Raw genomic sequence first — 16289 nt, forward strand, 5'->3', positions numbered from 1 at the left:
TGGGATTACAGGCATGAGCCACCATGCCCAGCATCTGTTAATTTTGTTTTTTTTTTTTTGAGACAGGGTCTTACTCTGTCACCCAGGCTGGAGTGCAGTGGTGTGAGCTCACTGCAACCTCTGCCTCCCAGGTTCAAGCGATTCTTTTGCCTCAGCCTCCCAAGTAGCTGGAATTACAGACACACGCCACCATGCCCAGCTAATTTTTTTTTTTTTGTATTTTTTTTGGTAGAGATGGAGTTTCATCATGTTGGCCAGGCTGGTCTCGAACTCCTGACCTCAAGTCATCTGCCTGCCTTGGCCTCACAAAGTGCTAGGATTACAGGTGTGAGCCACCATGCCTGGCCTCTTCAGGCTTTGATGTATCTTACCAAATTGCCCTCCAAAAGGAACATAAAATTTATATTACGTTCTTCTCCATTTGAAATATCTCGGGTGGTTTTGCTTTCCTGATTGATGGAATAGCCCACCATTGAAATTATCTTTGAATATCCAACAGGAGTTGTGCGTTGACACTGACACATTTTTTTTTCTTTCTTTTCTTTTTTTTTTAGGAGTCTGGTCTGTCTCTGTTGCCCAGGCTGGAGTACATGGTACCATCATAGCTCACTGCAGCCTCAAACTCCTGAGCTCAAGTGACCCTCCCACCTCAGCCTCCTAAGTAGCTGAGACTATAGGCTGCACTACCACACCTGGCTAGCACCTTTCGATAAGTATAACAGAGTGTCCCCTCCCCTCCTCTCCCCCCACCCCTCCCTCCTTCCCTTCCTTCCTTTTTATAGAGACAAGGTCTCACTATGTTGCCAGGTTGGTCTCGAACTCCTGGGCTCAAGTGATACTCCTGCCTTGGCCTCCCAAAGTGCTGGGATTATAGACGTGAGCCACTGTGCCTGGCCTAAGTCAGTTTTTCTACAAGCAATGGAAGAGATTGCTGTTTTTTGTTTGTTTTCAGTTAAATACCAGGTAAGTTCAGTGACTTGCTTTGACAGGACATCTTATATGAAAAATACCTATCTTTGAACACTAGAATCAAACTCAGGAAGATGAGCTATGTACACTATGATAGGTACAAGGGAAAGAGACCAGTTTGAGAGAACAGCGGATTCACAACTTCATCTAACACGAATGTGATCCATATATACATGGAGAGCAGACATCTAAACAACTGGAAACACAGCAGAAGGGCATGCTTTTTCGAAATTGTTAACTTTCTCATTTTCGCTTAGTACCCATATAGCTGAACTCACGTAATGAAATGTTCATAGAATGTGACCCTATTCTCTGCTACAATTAGAGGGATTTGTGAAACTTTTGTCGTTTAATAAAACCATTAGTTGTAATTATTTATTAAATCAATTCATATGTTCCTCTTTCTTTTCACATTCAAATACATTTTAATATGAATGGCAATACATTTTAATGTTCCAGAGGAAAGAGTAGAACTCCGGCCATTGTACATTCTTTATTAAACATCAATACTGAAAACAGATTTACTGACATATGTATGTAAATATAATCAAACTGAGAAAAAGGGACAAGAAATAGTAATCTCTCTCTCTCATGCGGTGGTGCGATCTCGCTCACTGCAACCTCCGCCTCCTGGGTTCAAGCGATTCTCCTGCCTCAGCCTCCCAAGTAGTTGAAATTACAGGTGTGCACTACCACACCCAGCTAATTTTCGCATTTTTAATAGTGACATGTCTTCACCATGCTGGTCAGGCTGGTCTAGAACTCCTGACCTCAGATGATCCACCGGCCTTGGCCTCCCAAAGTGCTGGAATTACAGGCGTGAGCCATGGCGCCTGGCCTTCGCTTTCTTTTTCTATGTCCTCTCCTTCACTATCGTCTTCATAATAAAAGATGTCTCGAAACGGAAAAACTTGCTTGGGTGCTGCAGGAGTCTGGATTTTAGTGCCTTTTTTCTCCATCATTTTTTCTAACTTTTCCTTCAGCAAAGGTAGAGTCGTCTCATAAAGGTAGTCGATGATCTCTACAGAAAAGAAATTTAATTGTGCAGTTATCTGTCTGTACAAGGCCTCTTATCAAGGTCGAGGCGTACAGGAGACTGGTAATGAATATGAACTGCTCTTGTTATTGCTGTGTGTAAGGTCTGGTTCCAATTGGTTTACCCACATTCACTTCTTCAATCCTTGCAGAAATCCTATGAGGTAGGCCCTGTTTTTAACTTGTTTTTCAACCGAGGAAACCAAGGCATAAAGACATGAAGAGACTTGCCCAAGGCCATGGAGGTCATAAGGATTCAAACCCGGGTAGTGATGTCTGCTGAACGCAAAGACGCATTTCATCACAGCCCAGGGTACGATATCATCCAAATGGTGGGTCCAGGAGAAATACCAGTGCCGGGCAGACTGCATGAGGGAGTGCAGGCCTGCAAGCTCGTTAGTGAAAATCCAGGTTCTGGACTCGGTCTAGAGACTAGGAATTGGTACGTAGGTCTGAAATGAGGCCCAGAAATCTGTATCCTTCTTTTTTTTTTGAAATTGGGTCTCGCTCTGTCACCCCAGCTGGAGTGCAGTGGTGCAATCACACTCACTGAAGCCTGGAACTCCCAGGCCCAAGCAATCCTCCCACCTCAGCCTCCCCCTCCCACCTCAGCCTCCCAAGTAGCTGGGAACACAGACAAGCACCACCATGCCCGGATACTTTTTGTATTTTTTGTAGAGATAGGTATGTGTGTGTGGGAGGGTCTCTCTATGCTGCCCAGAATGGTCTTGAACTCCTCGTCTTAGGTGATCCTCCCACCCTGGCCTCTCAGTGTTGGGATTGCAGGCATGAGCCACTGCATCTGGCCAGAAATGTGTGTTTTTAACAAGTTCCTCACATGGCTCTGATGATCTGAGTTTGGGACTTACATATCGAAACCAGCCATAAATGGCTACAAAGAAGGAACTGGGTGTCTTTTATTCTTTCTGGAATGTGTGTATGCTTCTGTGTATGTGTGTGCATGCATGTGTGTGTGCACGTGGTGTGTGTGAGAGCATGTGTGTGAGTGCATATGGTGTGAGTGCATGTGGTGTGTGTGTGTGCATGTGGTGTGTGTGAGTGCATGTGGTATGAGTGCATGTGGTGTGTGTGAGTGCATACATGTGGTGTGTGTGACTGCATGCATGTGGTGTGGTGCACGGGCATGTCATGTGTGCATGTGCTGTGTGCACATGAGTGTGTGTGTGTGATGGCAACACCAGCAGGACTCAGTTATTTACAGAGTGGTCGCTAAGTGTCAAGCACTGGGATGACCACACCTTACACGTTCATGACCTCATTTAGGACTTCTGAAAGTCCTGTCAGATAGGGATTATAATCTGCCTGTTTCCACCATTTTGCAGCTGATGAAGCTGAGGCTCTAAGTCCACTCACCTGCCTAGGTGACTTTCATTACCAGCATGTGGCACCAAACGCCATGTTCTTAGCCATATAAATATTAAGAATACTAACCTGGAAAAGTCTTTTTCTGCCAAAATGGAACATAGACAGCTTTCAGCCTAGAAAATTTAGTTTGAACATAAGATGGAGGAACATCACTTTAGAAAAGGAAAGAAAAGATAAAAAGCAAGTTAGTTTAAAAATCTATCATTTCAATACAGTGTAGTAAGTACATTTATTCAGGTGAGGTTTATAGCTTTTTTATCATAAACATAAGATCGTCATACATGTGTGATACAAATATGACACAATTTTTGTGGAATATGGAAAGCTATTGTTTATTTGGTTTAAAAAACGTAAAGAGGAAAAAGAATCAGTAGTACAGAATGGATTCTGTTTAAATTAAAATAACTTATATCACTAGTCGAGAAGGCAAAGTATAATGCCGGCTAACGGGCTAACGCTTACCTTGTGCTCAGCCCTGCCCTAAGCACCTTAACTGCAGCAAAGATAGTCCTCACGACAACTCAAGGAGGGAGTTACCACTCTCTCCCTCGTGCTGGAGAGATGAGGAAACTGAGGCACAGAGAAGTTGCCCAAGCTCACTCGGCTAATCAGGGATAGAGCTGGGACTTCAGCAAGTAGTGTGACTCCAGACCCTACCCTCTTAACCATTACACTCAGGACACATACATATTGGTCACAATTCAAAGACAGATGTTCCCTGATGTTTATTTCACAAAGCTAAAAAAAGCAGATGCTTATGAGGTTTTGCTACGTTTTCAATTTACAATACATTTCAATTTACAATAAGTGGGTCAGAAATTATTCTTAAATTGTTTTTTAAAGTAAAAACCACTAACTTAACTTTTTCCTAATAAAAGGGGAACACTAAAAAACAATTAACTAATCCAGTTGTTAAAATGATTAGCATGAAGAATTTGATCTGCTAAGTATGTAGAGGTAAAAGATGATCAGATTCTTCCGACCTCTTCATCACAGCAACCACTAGCTGAGGACATATGTGCCAGGTACCAGACAATGTCTCTTTCTTGCATTATCTTCTTTTTTTTTTTGGATGGAGTCTCGCTCTGTCACTCAGGCTGGGGTGCAGAGGCACATTCTCAGTTCACTGCAACTTCTGCCTCCAGGGTTCAAGTTGTTCTCCTGGCTCAGCCTCCTGAGTAGGTGGGATTACAGGTGCCCGCCACCACGCCTGGCTAAATTTTTGTATTTTTGTATTTTTAGTAGAGATAGGGTTTCACCATGCTGGCCAGACTGGTCTTGAACTCCTGACTTCAGGTGACCCACCTGCTTTGGCCTCCCAAAGTGCTGGGACTACAGGCGTGAGCCACTGCACCTGGCCCATTATCTCCTTTAGCCTTCCTAACAGCCTATTAAACCATAATGCAGATGAGGAAACAAAGGCTCAGACAAATAGGGAACAATTGCCCACAGACTTTAAGTGGAGTCCCTGGACTCTATGCCAAATCTGTCTCACTCTGAAACCCCAGCTCTAAGGCAGCCTGTGCCTTTTCCCTTCCCACAATGCTGTGCGCCCAACATGCTGCAGACCCAAGCCCATGCTTCAAGAAGTAACAATAACTGATCTGAACATTTTAAAACTAAGCGAGTGTTACATCTCAGTAGGTGGAGATGCTATCCTTAAATCCTGCTTATATAATTCCCAAAGTCTTTAAGAATCTGAGAAGACTGAACCTTCAATATAATTTTTACCATTTTGTTATTAAAACTTTGAGAGTACGTAGTATTTCAAACAGTATTTGACTAGATGCCATAATCTCTATCTTAGAGTTTTCAGATTTGTAAATCTGAAATAGATAATCAGTTCATCAGTTACCCCCTACCTGGATTTTGTGGGGCCCGTTTATTTATTTTTATTTAATTTATTTTCTTGAGACAGGGTCTCACTCTGTCACCCAGGCTGGAATGCAGGGGCGTAATCTCGGGTCACTGCAGCTTCTGTCTCCCAGGCTCAAGCGATCCTCCCACTTCAGCCTCCAGAGTTGCTGGGACAACAGGCATGTGTCACCACATCCAGCTTAATAATCAGTTTTTAAACACGTAATTTTATTTAAAACCATAAAAACCCATTTTAATTTTAAAAATCATGTGATCTGAAGAAATGTCACAAAGTATACACAAATTTAATGGAAAAGTTGAATTTTTTTTTTTTGAGATGGAGTCTGGCTCTGTGGCCCAGGCTGGAGTGCAGTGACGCAATCTCGGCTCACTGCAACCTCCTCCTCCCGGGTTCAAGCAATTCTGCCTCAGCCTCCCCAGTAGCTGGGATTACAGGTGCCTGCCACCACGCCCAGCTAATTTTTGTGTTTTAGCAGAGATGGGGTTTCACCATGTTGGGCAGGTTGGTCTCAAACTCCCGACCTCAAGCAATCCACCTGCCTTGGCCTCCCAAAGTGCTGGGATTACAGGCGTGAACCACCACGCCCGGCCAAAAAGCTGAATTTTTAAAAAGTGGTTTGACATTATAAAGGGCTTTGTCAATGTAAGTCGTTCACAAGATGGGAGCTGATGGGGTGCACATCAGCATCACCTCCTTCAAAGCACCTGGCACCCTCCCTGCTTGGGGCCTACGATGCTGAAGAGTGGGCGCCCTGCCCCTCAGATGAGCTAGCAAAGAAAAGGCTTTGGGACCACGGCATGTATCTGTGAGTCCTGGCAGGGCCTGGACTAAGAGTTTCCAATTCTCCACATTCAAGAAGGAAGAGACGGATTGTCCTTTCTTGTTTGGTTATAATCCCAAACCATAAATAACTAACCACCAGAACCAGTTTAAACCCTCCCTAATGGTTCCGCAGAATATTGACTAGAAACAAAACAAAACCTTTCCTAACGGACCAATGGCGACCTCACACCAGTAGCCACACTTCTGGAAGTCAGCCAGGCTGCAGCAGCCTCACCCCACTGTCTACCTTCCAAAACCAAAGGCCAAACAATCCCTCAACATCCCTGCATCTGAAAGTCACTGATCCCCGAGCCCCATGATGCTTGGCAACACGTAGAGGGCCTGTGCTCTGCAGCCCAGCTCTCCCTTGCTTAGCAAGCAGTAAGTTCAGATATCGAGAGTGGTGGGCCTCTCCAATCGCAGGAACTGATTAAAATGCAAGAGCTATGTGCAGTGAAGGCTCACAGTGCAGGTAAAGAGAGACAGCTTATAAACACAAGAGCCATGTCCAATCTCACTTCTCACATGAGAAATGCAAATGAAAACCACAAGGAAACTGACAGAAGCTTAAAGAGGAACAGGATCTTTATATAGTCTTAAAATGTCTCCCCACAGCCATTTCTTACCACCAAAGGAAGAACCAGTATTTTTATACAGTGGGGAAAAGAGGCAGATGCTGCCTTAGCCAAATGATAAAAAAATAATCAAAAAGAGAATCATGTGCCTTGTGACGTAATGCAGTGATAGGAAACATCAGGAATATGCTGTATTCCTGCCCGAAGGACACAGCCTGAATCTCCTCAAGAGGAAATACCAGACAAGTGCCAACTAAGGACATTCTACAAAACACTTAGCCTGTATTCCTCCAAAATTTCACTACCATCAACAGCAAAGATGGACGATCTTCATAGATTAAAAGACAGTAAAGAAGGCCGGGCATGGTGGCTCATATCTGTAATCCCAGCACTTCGAGAGGGAGTAAGGCCAGGAGTTCGAGACTAGCCTGGACAACATGGCAAAACCCCCCATCTCTTCACTTAAGGCCAGGAGTTCAAGCCTAGCCTGGGCAACATGGCAAAACCCCATCTCTACTAAAAATACCAAAAAAAAAAAAAAAAAAAAAAAAAAAAAAGTCGGGTGTGGTGGCTCACGCCTGTAATCTCAGCAATTTGGGAGGCTGAGGTGGGTGGATCACTTGAGGTAAGGAGTTTGAGACCAGCCTGGCCAACATGGTGAAACCTTGTTTCTATTAAAAATACAAAAATTAGCCAGGTGTGGTGGCGGGTACCTGTAATCCCAGCTATTCAGAGGCTGAGACAGGAGAACTGCTAGAACCCGGAAGGTGGAGGTTGCAGGGAACCAAGATCACGCTGTTGCACTCCAGCCTGGGTAACAAGAGTGAAAATCTGTCTCAAAAAAAAAAAAATAAAAAAAAAAAAAAAAATAACTAATTAAAAAAAAAAATTAGCCAGGCAGGGTGGTGCATGCCTCTAATTCCAGCTATTTAGGTGGCTGAGGCACAAGAACTGCTTGAACCTGGGAGGCAGAGGGTGCAGTGAGCTGAGATCACGCCATTGTAACTCCAGCCTGGGCAACAGAGTTAAGACTCCTGTCTTCAAAAAAAAAAAAAAAAAAAAAAAAAAAAAAAAAAAAAAAAAAAAAAAAAAAAAAAAGAACACTAAGGAAATGGAACAATTATTAAAGGGGGAAAATGCTATCAAGGACATCACTGGGACAACTCGTGAAATCTGAATGTGGACTATGTTTTAGAGGGTGTACTCTATCAATGTGAAGCTTCCTGATTCTCGATTGTATTATGGTTATGTAAAAAAACATCCTTGCTTGGGAAGTGGTATCTGCCACTAACTCTTGAATGGTTATGGGAAAAATCGTATTCCCTTGGAGGAGGGAGAGAGGGATGATAAAGTTGAATGTAGCAGAATGTTCAGAAGAGGCAACTATGGGTGAAGGGGATGCGGGGTTCTTTCTGTTATTCTTGCAACTTGTTTAGCTTTTTGAAGCCTTTAAGAGACTTTGCATACATTTCATTTGCCTTTCTTGGGTGTCTTCGGTGGCAGGTGGGCTGGAGGGAGGGCTGGTCTGATTTATTTGGTCCAGAGCACAGAGACTGGAAGTCTCGAATAAACACACACGGCAGCTTTCCTGTTCTGTGGCGCAGGCACGCCACCCTGCAACCCACACAGTGTTTCCTCGCCCAACACTGTATCTTGGCGCTCTCTGTGCCCCACGACCGAGGGGCTTTCTCATTATTTTTTGTAGCTATAAAGAATGTCACTATATGGGTAAAATGCATATATGGCCAGTCCCCTATTAACAGGCATTTCGCAGTCAGTTACTCTGTATACAAGTCATTTCATGTATGTGTGAAGTTGTTTTGTAGAATGTATTTCTAGAAATGGAATTATTTGATTCCAAATGGAATTACTAGAATTATTTGAATTTTGAAAGGTACTAAGGCTGCAAAGTATGTAAAATTTACCAAAAAAGATAACAATAATTGGAGGGAGTGAATGTAGATGTTTAATAAGGATGGCTGGATTTTGACAGTTGCTGAACTGGGGTGATAGGTACATGAAGGTTCATTTATTTTGTATCTGTCTAAAATTTTCCTAATAAAGTTTCTGAAAAAAATAATTGGGCTTTGCTAATAAAGCAGTACTTAGAAGAAAACATATGGCCTTAAATGTACATTACAAAGAAAGAAAAATGGAAAATGAGCTAAGAACCCATCTCAAGAAGTTGAAAAACAACAGCAAAATAAACTCAAAGAGAGCTGAAGGGAGGGTATGATAAAGAGCTGACATTAGAATAATCACAAGATAGGGTCAACGCAATCAAAGCTGGTGCTTTGAAAAGACAATCTCTGGTAACTCCTATTCAAGGAGTGAAAAAACAGAGTAGGTATAAATAGCCAACGTTAGCCATCAGAACATCACTCAGATCCTGCAGACATTTTGCATAAACCATCTATGGAAAATAGACACTGGTTTCCTGCAGAGCTATGCGTGGCTGGTGAGTGGTAAGGGGACACTTTTCACTGTGTTTCCTTTCAGGTTTCTTTCTTTCTTTTCTTTTTTTTTTGAGATGCAGTCTTGCTCTGTTGCCCAGGCTGGAGTGCAATGGCACAATCTCAGCTTACTGCAACCTCCGCCTCCTGGGTTCAGGCGATTCTCCTGCCTCAGCCTCCTGAGTAGCTGGGACTACAGGCACCTGCCATCATGCCCGGCTAATTTTTGTATTTTTGTAGAGATGGAGTTGAACCATGTTGGCCAGGCTGGTCTTGAACTCCTGACCTCAGGTGATCTGCCCACCTCGGCCTCCCAAAGTGCTGGGATTACAGGCAAGAGCCACCGTGCCCAGCCTACGTTTCTTTAATTCTGGACTACGTAATCTATTACCTATTCCAAAAAAACGGCAAAATCAAACTGAACAGTCAAGTCCTTTTTCCTTATGGGTGGGGCGTGATATTCAGTTCTGTATTTGAATTGTTACAACTAAAACATTCTAACTGGGAACCGACCAAGTCATTTAACCAGCGCTAAAGCACGGGGTCTCGGCAGGGTAGCACATCAGAGTCACCTGGAGCTCTGAACAACCCTGACAGCCAGACCCCCCACCAGACCAATCCCATTCATGCGAAGCCAGACCCCGCACCAGACCAATCCCATTCATGCGGCACTGGTATTTTTTAAAAGTTCCCCAGATGATTTTGAAGTGAGAGCTGGGCTGAAAACCAGAGAATTGCTAGTGTTTACGAAGTTCCAAATTGGGTACACAAAGGTAACTGGAACTCCTGGATGTCTGGAACGTGTGCTGTGTTGTCAACTGTCTGAAGTCCCCTGAGGCATGGGAGTCTGGCCTGCAGACCCACCCAGCCCATCGCTGCCATCATTTTACTCAATGTCCTGGGCCACCTGGTCCCTTTTCAGTCCCTTGAATGTGCCCAGCCAGTGCCAGCTCAAGGTGTCTGTATTCACTACTCTGTGTCTGAACACCTTCAGTCTCATCCCCGCATGGCTACCCTGCCACCGCTTCTGTTTCCAAAGTCTTCCCTAACCACCCTATCTGATTGCCCCCCAGTCCCTTCTACTCTATTTTTGTTTTCTATTTGGTACCATGCTGTCTGAAATGAGCTTATTTGTTTACAGTCTCTTCCCAGAACTAAATGTGAGTTCCTAAAGTCCTTATTCATCACCACGTCTTGTGCCTGGCATACACAAGGTAGTCAATAATTATGAGTTTGCTATCATTATCATCAATGTAGTTTTTAGGTTAATTCTATACTATACAAAACTTGGTATTTGTGTCAGCAGAATGGACGCTCTACCAGGCAAGGAACTTGTCTTTTGTTCAATGCTGTATCCCCAGAGCCTAGAAAGATGCCTGGCATATAGGCACTCCTATTTGGTGGGTGAAGAGTAATTCTGAGCCTTTGATTTTTCATAATTGGAATTGATAAAATGTATGTACTGGGAAAATTCGCTCCATTATTACTAAAGTAGCTATAATATCACCTCCATTGCCTGCCAAGGTCAACTCGATTGTATGGTAATACTTCCTTACACAATTATTTTTCCACTGGAAAACTGAAATAGGAGGGAGGTGGGTGGGCCATAGGTACTAGCTAAAATCTGTAATCACAAAACACCTGAGGTGTGATGATCTATGTGACTCTGAAAAAAGGGAAGAAAAATGAAAAACATATCCAACTAATGATGTATTTAGTGTCATGAAAACCTGATCTACCTAGGAGCTCAGAGCCTTTACATATACACTGCTCCTAAAATTACTGTTTCCTCTGCACTAACAAATTGGTTTCCTAGCAAATACACTGAATTTTAACCACCACTTACACAAAATTCCAAATGCAGCATCATTATCAGCCCTGTAAGATGACAGGGAGTTATTATATTTATTAAGTCATCTCTATATTTTAATTAGTTTAATATTAAACAAATCGTCTTACCCTATGGCACTAGCAAGATCTTCCCAGTCTATTTCATTAGTATCTTCCACATTTATTTCATACAACCTGTGAGAAAAAATAAAAATTAAATTTTCAAGCCAAGTAATCATGATAGCCATCTTCATGGACGCATGGAGTGTTGAGAGCTGGAAGGTATCTGTGCTTTCGCCCCATTCCAGCTCCCTCATTAAACATGCACAGTGAGGTCAGCATCCCAGCCCAAGGTTAATCCAGCTCAGTGAGTTGGTGGGCTACAGAGATGGGCTGAAAAAACCTCTCTCCTCCCTTTGAGCTCTTTGTGTCTCTCACCAAACCGTGTTGCTTTCTCACAGTAAAAAACACCACCTCATCATTCAACATAGACACACAGTAAGAGGACATCTGTACTATGTGACAGACACTGTGAAGGTCTTTTTTTCGATACAGGGTCTCGCTCTGTCACCCTGGCTGGACTGCAGTGGCGTGATCGTGGCTCACTGGAGCCTCGACCACCTGGACTCAGCCAACTCTCCCACCTCAACCCCTCAAGAAGCTGGAACCATAAGCACGTGGCACCATGCCCGGCTAATTTTTTAGATTTTTTGTAGGGATGGAGTCTTGACATGTTGCTCAGGCTGGTCTCAAACTCCTGGGCTCCTCCTGCATTGGCCTCCCAGTGTTGGGATTATGGGCGTCAGGCACCACGCCGAGCCAGTTAAGACCTTAAAGTGCACAAATTCATTTACAGTAACCCTCCCCCCATCTACAGACAGGGAAATGGTGCCAACAGACTCAGTCACGGGCTCCAGATTGCATGACTAATAGGTGGGGTCAACACTGGAACCCAGGCCTGCTTGACTTGACATGCCCTTCTTGGATCTGGTAATCTATGCAGTCTCTCTAGCAGGGAAGACTGGACGGGGGCATAACTACCCCCCGATCCACCCCTAGGAAAGAGGATCAGGAAACCCACAGTGAGCCTTAGGCAGGGCTCACGTGTGAGGCAGAGGGAATGAAGGCGGACAGCAGGGCCAGAACCCACAGGCTTCTGCTGCTCTTTGCTGTTCCTCAGTTGACACGGGCCAGGTCCACTAGTCTCACAGGCATCACAAAAAGGGCCCATGTCTCCCTTTTCCTCGTCACCCTTTAACACTTTAGGGGGGACCCTGCATGGACCAGGAACTCAAAGACAAGCAAGGGTGACACCAACAAGCTCATGCTGGAGCACAGGAGGGCTCTGTCTGAGTCATTTACCCCCATTTTCCAATGGATGTAAATAATTTATATCCATATGAAATGCTTCAAAGACTAAAATAACTATATGGAGTACACAGTACGTTTCACATGTTATTTTCTTTTATCCTCCTGAAAGCACTAAGAGCTAGGTACGATTATCGTCATCCTCAGTAGATGAGTTAAGATGAGTAAACTGAGACTTAGAAGGGTAGGTCATATGCCCACAATACATGCGGAAAGTGCTGGAACAGGGATTTGGACCTTGGCAATCTCACTGCAGACTCTGCTGGGTTAACAACTTCTCTTTGGCTAGAGACAGAAACAGTTAAGAGGCATACGTTTCTATTTTTCGTACCTTTCAATAAGGCTGACCTTGGCCCGCAGGGCATTCATGCCATAGTATATGCGCTGACCATTAGTCATCCTCTTGGTTAGAATTTCTGTCCTACATTAAAAGGAAGAAAAACATAGTTTACTTTCAAGGGTAGAGTTTTCATTAAAATTTCCTATATTTTTCTCATCTAAATTGCTCTCATTCAGAACCAACTTCTAACTTTTCTTTTGAGACAGTCTCATTTTGTCACCTAGGCTGGAGTGCAGTGGCAGGTCTCAGCTCACTGCAACCTCCACCTTCTGGGTTCAAGCGATTCTCCTGCCTCAGCCTCCCCAGTAGCTGGGATTCCTTACAGGTGCGCACCACCACGCCCAGCTAATTTTTGTATTTTCAGTAGAGACACGGTTTCACCATGTTGGCCAGGCTGGTCTCAAACTCCTGGCCTCAAGTGATCCACCTGCCTAGGCCTCCCAAAGTGCTGGGATTACAGACATGAGCCACAGTACCTGGACCTCAATGTATTTTGACTATTTATGCACAGACAGGCATTGCTCTTATTACCACTACCAGCCTCGGAAACATCAAATAAGACAAATTTAGTAAAGTGAGAAATGATTTGATGATTCCTCTAATGCCAAAGCTAGTGGCTGCAGGCTGACTGAAGGTTCTAGCAAAGGCAGTGACCCAATTAAAAAGATTTTAAAAGTACTTATCTTGAATAGCAAAATTTGTCACAATCTGATAGACAGATCATTAGCTGTTATATTTACATTCTTGGCAACGGAGATACATGATACACACGCTGATCAACAACACTGTTGCTCTTAATGAGAGCCATCCATGTTTACAGGGTTGAAATGTACCAGTGGAGGTCATTTCAATGTTACACAAGGTAAATATACGTTCAGAGTTTAAGTTTCCTATTTTTATCTCAAATTAATAGCTAAATCTTGCATGTTATCTTAATTATGTTGATCCCGAACCAGTACTACCCTTAATGATCACCATGTCCTCTTTTTAACATTGGTATGTCATCCACTTGAGGCTTATAACTCACTCTTCCTTTTTCTTTTTTTTTTTTTGAGACAGAGTCTGGCACTGTTGCCGGGGCTGGAGTGCAATGGCATGATCTCGGCTCACTGCAACCTCCGCCTCTTGGGTTCAAGCGATTCTCCTGCCTCAGCCTACTGAGTAGCTGGTATTACAGATGCCCGCCATCCCGCCAGCTAATTTTTTGTATTTTTAGTTGAGATGGGGTTTCACTATGTTGGCCAGGCTGGTCTTGAACTCCTGACCTTGTGATCCACCTGCCTCAGCCTCCCAAAGTGCTGGGATTACAGGTATGAGCCACCGTGCCCGGCCCTCACTCTTCCTTCTTTTAGCTAAAAATAGAGGTAAAAAGAGCTCTGGTTCCTCCAACATTCCCTGTTCTTTGGAGTTTAGTCCCCTGGAGTTGTAAGGTATATAAGCAGTGTGATCTAGGAGTCTGCTTTTAACACAAAATATGTCTACTCTGGTTTTCACTCCTATTTATTATTCAAGAGCCACTGAGTGCCCTTCATGTGCAAGGTTGGGGGGTCATGAGCATGCGGAACCACTGGTTTGAGGAGTTCGCTGCAGCTGGACATCCAGCTCCACGACTCTCCAGGTCTTGGAAAAGCTTTATCCAGCAAAGAATGTGTGGCAGAAGCAGGACTGAAACTGTCTCTATGTGACTGATGCAGCCAGCAGCATGTCCACCTCACTTCATCTGAGGAACCGCAGAAGCAGAAAGCACATTAGAAGGGTGGAGCTGCTACTGATCACTACACTTGTGATTTCTCTCTGTATGTTAGTTTTCTATCTTTTTTCTCTCTATATATATTTTTATTTTTATTTTGAGACAGAGCCTCACTCTGTTGCCCAGGCTGGAGTGCAATGGGGCGATCTCAGCTCACTGCAATCTCCACTTCCTGGGTTCAAGCGATTCTCCTGCCTCAGCCTCCTGAGTAGCTGGGACTACTGGTGGCTGTGAGCCACCACACTTGGCTAATTTTTGTATTTTTGGTAGAGACAGGGTTTTGCCACATTGGCCAGGCTGGTCTTGAACTCCTGCCCTCAAGTGATCTGCCTGCCTCAGCCTCCCAAAGTGTTGGGATTACAGGCATGAGCCACTGCGCGCGGCCCCTTTTTTTCTGATGCTGCCAACAGATTGCTACCTTGTTTTATTAAAGACTTAGAAAGAGAGTAAAGAAATCAGAAGTCAATATTCAGTTTTAAAAAGGTTCAAGTTCTTTAGGAGGAAAGCATACACTCTTCAATGCATCAGGGCTAGTTACGTGCTAATTTAAATCAGACAGTGATATGGAAGCAGCGGGGGCAGCAGACTAGACACGATTGTTCTTGACACGTCAGCTTCCCCACAGCAGTTACACAGATATTCTTGGTAACCTCACCTCTCCACAGAAGCTGGAGAGATAGGGAAAGAGAGAGGGAAGAACTTACCACTTACTTTTACACTGCATCCAATTTCTGGTTTGCACTTTAGCTTCTACTTCTACCCAAGATATGCCCTTGTAGAGTTTTTCCCGAACAATTGATAGGCAACTTTCAGGATTTTCTTGGAGTTCGGAATCCACCTCTTTTAACTCCTGGGGAGACATTTTCTTTAGAATCACTTCTTCAACAGCCTTGATTAGTTTCTGGGTTTCAGACTTACTCCAAGCACCACGATTTCTTTCTGTAGATATAAAAAGATGGTCTTATAGTTGCTAATCTATTTGCTTTCAAACTCAATATTAAAAATGAAATGATAAATCAGGTACTTTTCAGAAAATAATGGGCATCTCAATTATATAGACATAAAACAAACATAATTATGTGCATATTAAAATGAAATTACTAACATGGTCATGGATTCTTTTTAAGAACTAAAGCCAGAAATTATTAAATAAGTCCTTTCTTAAAGCAATGTTTTATTTATTTATTTCAAAACAGCTGTTCATCCTGTTTCTGAGAACAATGTCTCCCGCATGAAACTGTGAGGTTCCCAAACATTTAACGGGGAAAAAAAAGCCAGCCAAATGGCTTGTATGTTATGTACATGTCTCTTGGCCAAGAGTTCCTAGTGTAACAATAATAGCTACACTGATACCAACACAGTACTTGATGAAGGCACCTGAGAATTTCTGAAGCCAATTATCTATGGCGGATGCCCCAAAGTATCGACGGTTCACCCTTCTTCACTAGAGACATTCACGGTCATGCTAAGTAAGGAGCCTCACACTGGCAGCTGTTTGGCCGTACTTTTGGTCTGGCCCACAGAATGTTCCATTTTCCCCTCAATTACAATTTGGATGAATATTTAAAAATCAAGAGATTTCCAAGAAAGAAAAAAAGATATCTAGAGTTCACAAAATTAAAAAAAAAACAAAACAATTCAAGATTTTCCTTTACTTCTTGGAAACTTGAAGAACTGGCTGCAAGGCACTACCTGTGTGGCCGGAGCATGTGAGCCCCTGTGCTAAACAGAAACCCGATAAGGACTGTCTTCTGAAAGGAAACCTTTTAGGAAAGAGGAGATAGAGACAGGAGGTCACCAACACTGGTTCTGAGAAAAGTCCCCGCCTGACAGGCACGAACTGCGTGCCTGCCTCCCTCCCAAGGTGTCCCGTGCCACCACG

The 16289-nt window shown here is 43.6% G+C and overlaps 1 protein-coding gene across 1 annotated transcript in view; it reads right to left on the reverse strand.

The window, feature by feature from the left end:
* Window positions 1-1447: 1447 nt before the first annotated feature.
* TTF1 (transcription termination factor 1) overlaps window positions 1448-16289 on the reverse strand; it is a 32607-nt gene continuing 17765 nt past the window's right edge. Inside the window, 6 exon segments of the mRNA XM_002820317.6 lie at window positions 1448-1796; window positions 1799-1990; window positions 3457-3542; window positions 11079-11144; window positions 12649-12738; window positions 15112-15346. Of these exon segments, the coding sequence (XP_002820363.6) occupies window positions 1741-1796; window positions 1799-1990; window positions 3457-3542; window positions 11079-11144; window positions 12649-12738; window positions 15112-15346 (725 nt within the window). The 3' untranslated portion in view covers window positions 1448-1740.

Source organism: Pongo abelii, chromosome 13 (assembly GCF_028885655.2).
Source record: "Pongo abelii isolate AG06213 chromosome 13, NHGRI_mPonAbe1-v2.0_pri, whole genome shotgun sequence".
Classification (NCBI taxonomy): domain Eukaryota; kingdom Metazoa; phylum Chordata; class Mammalia; order Primates; family Hominidae; genus Pongo; species Pongo abelii.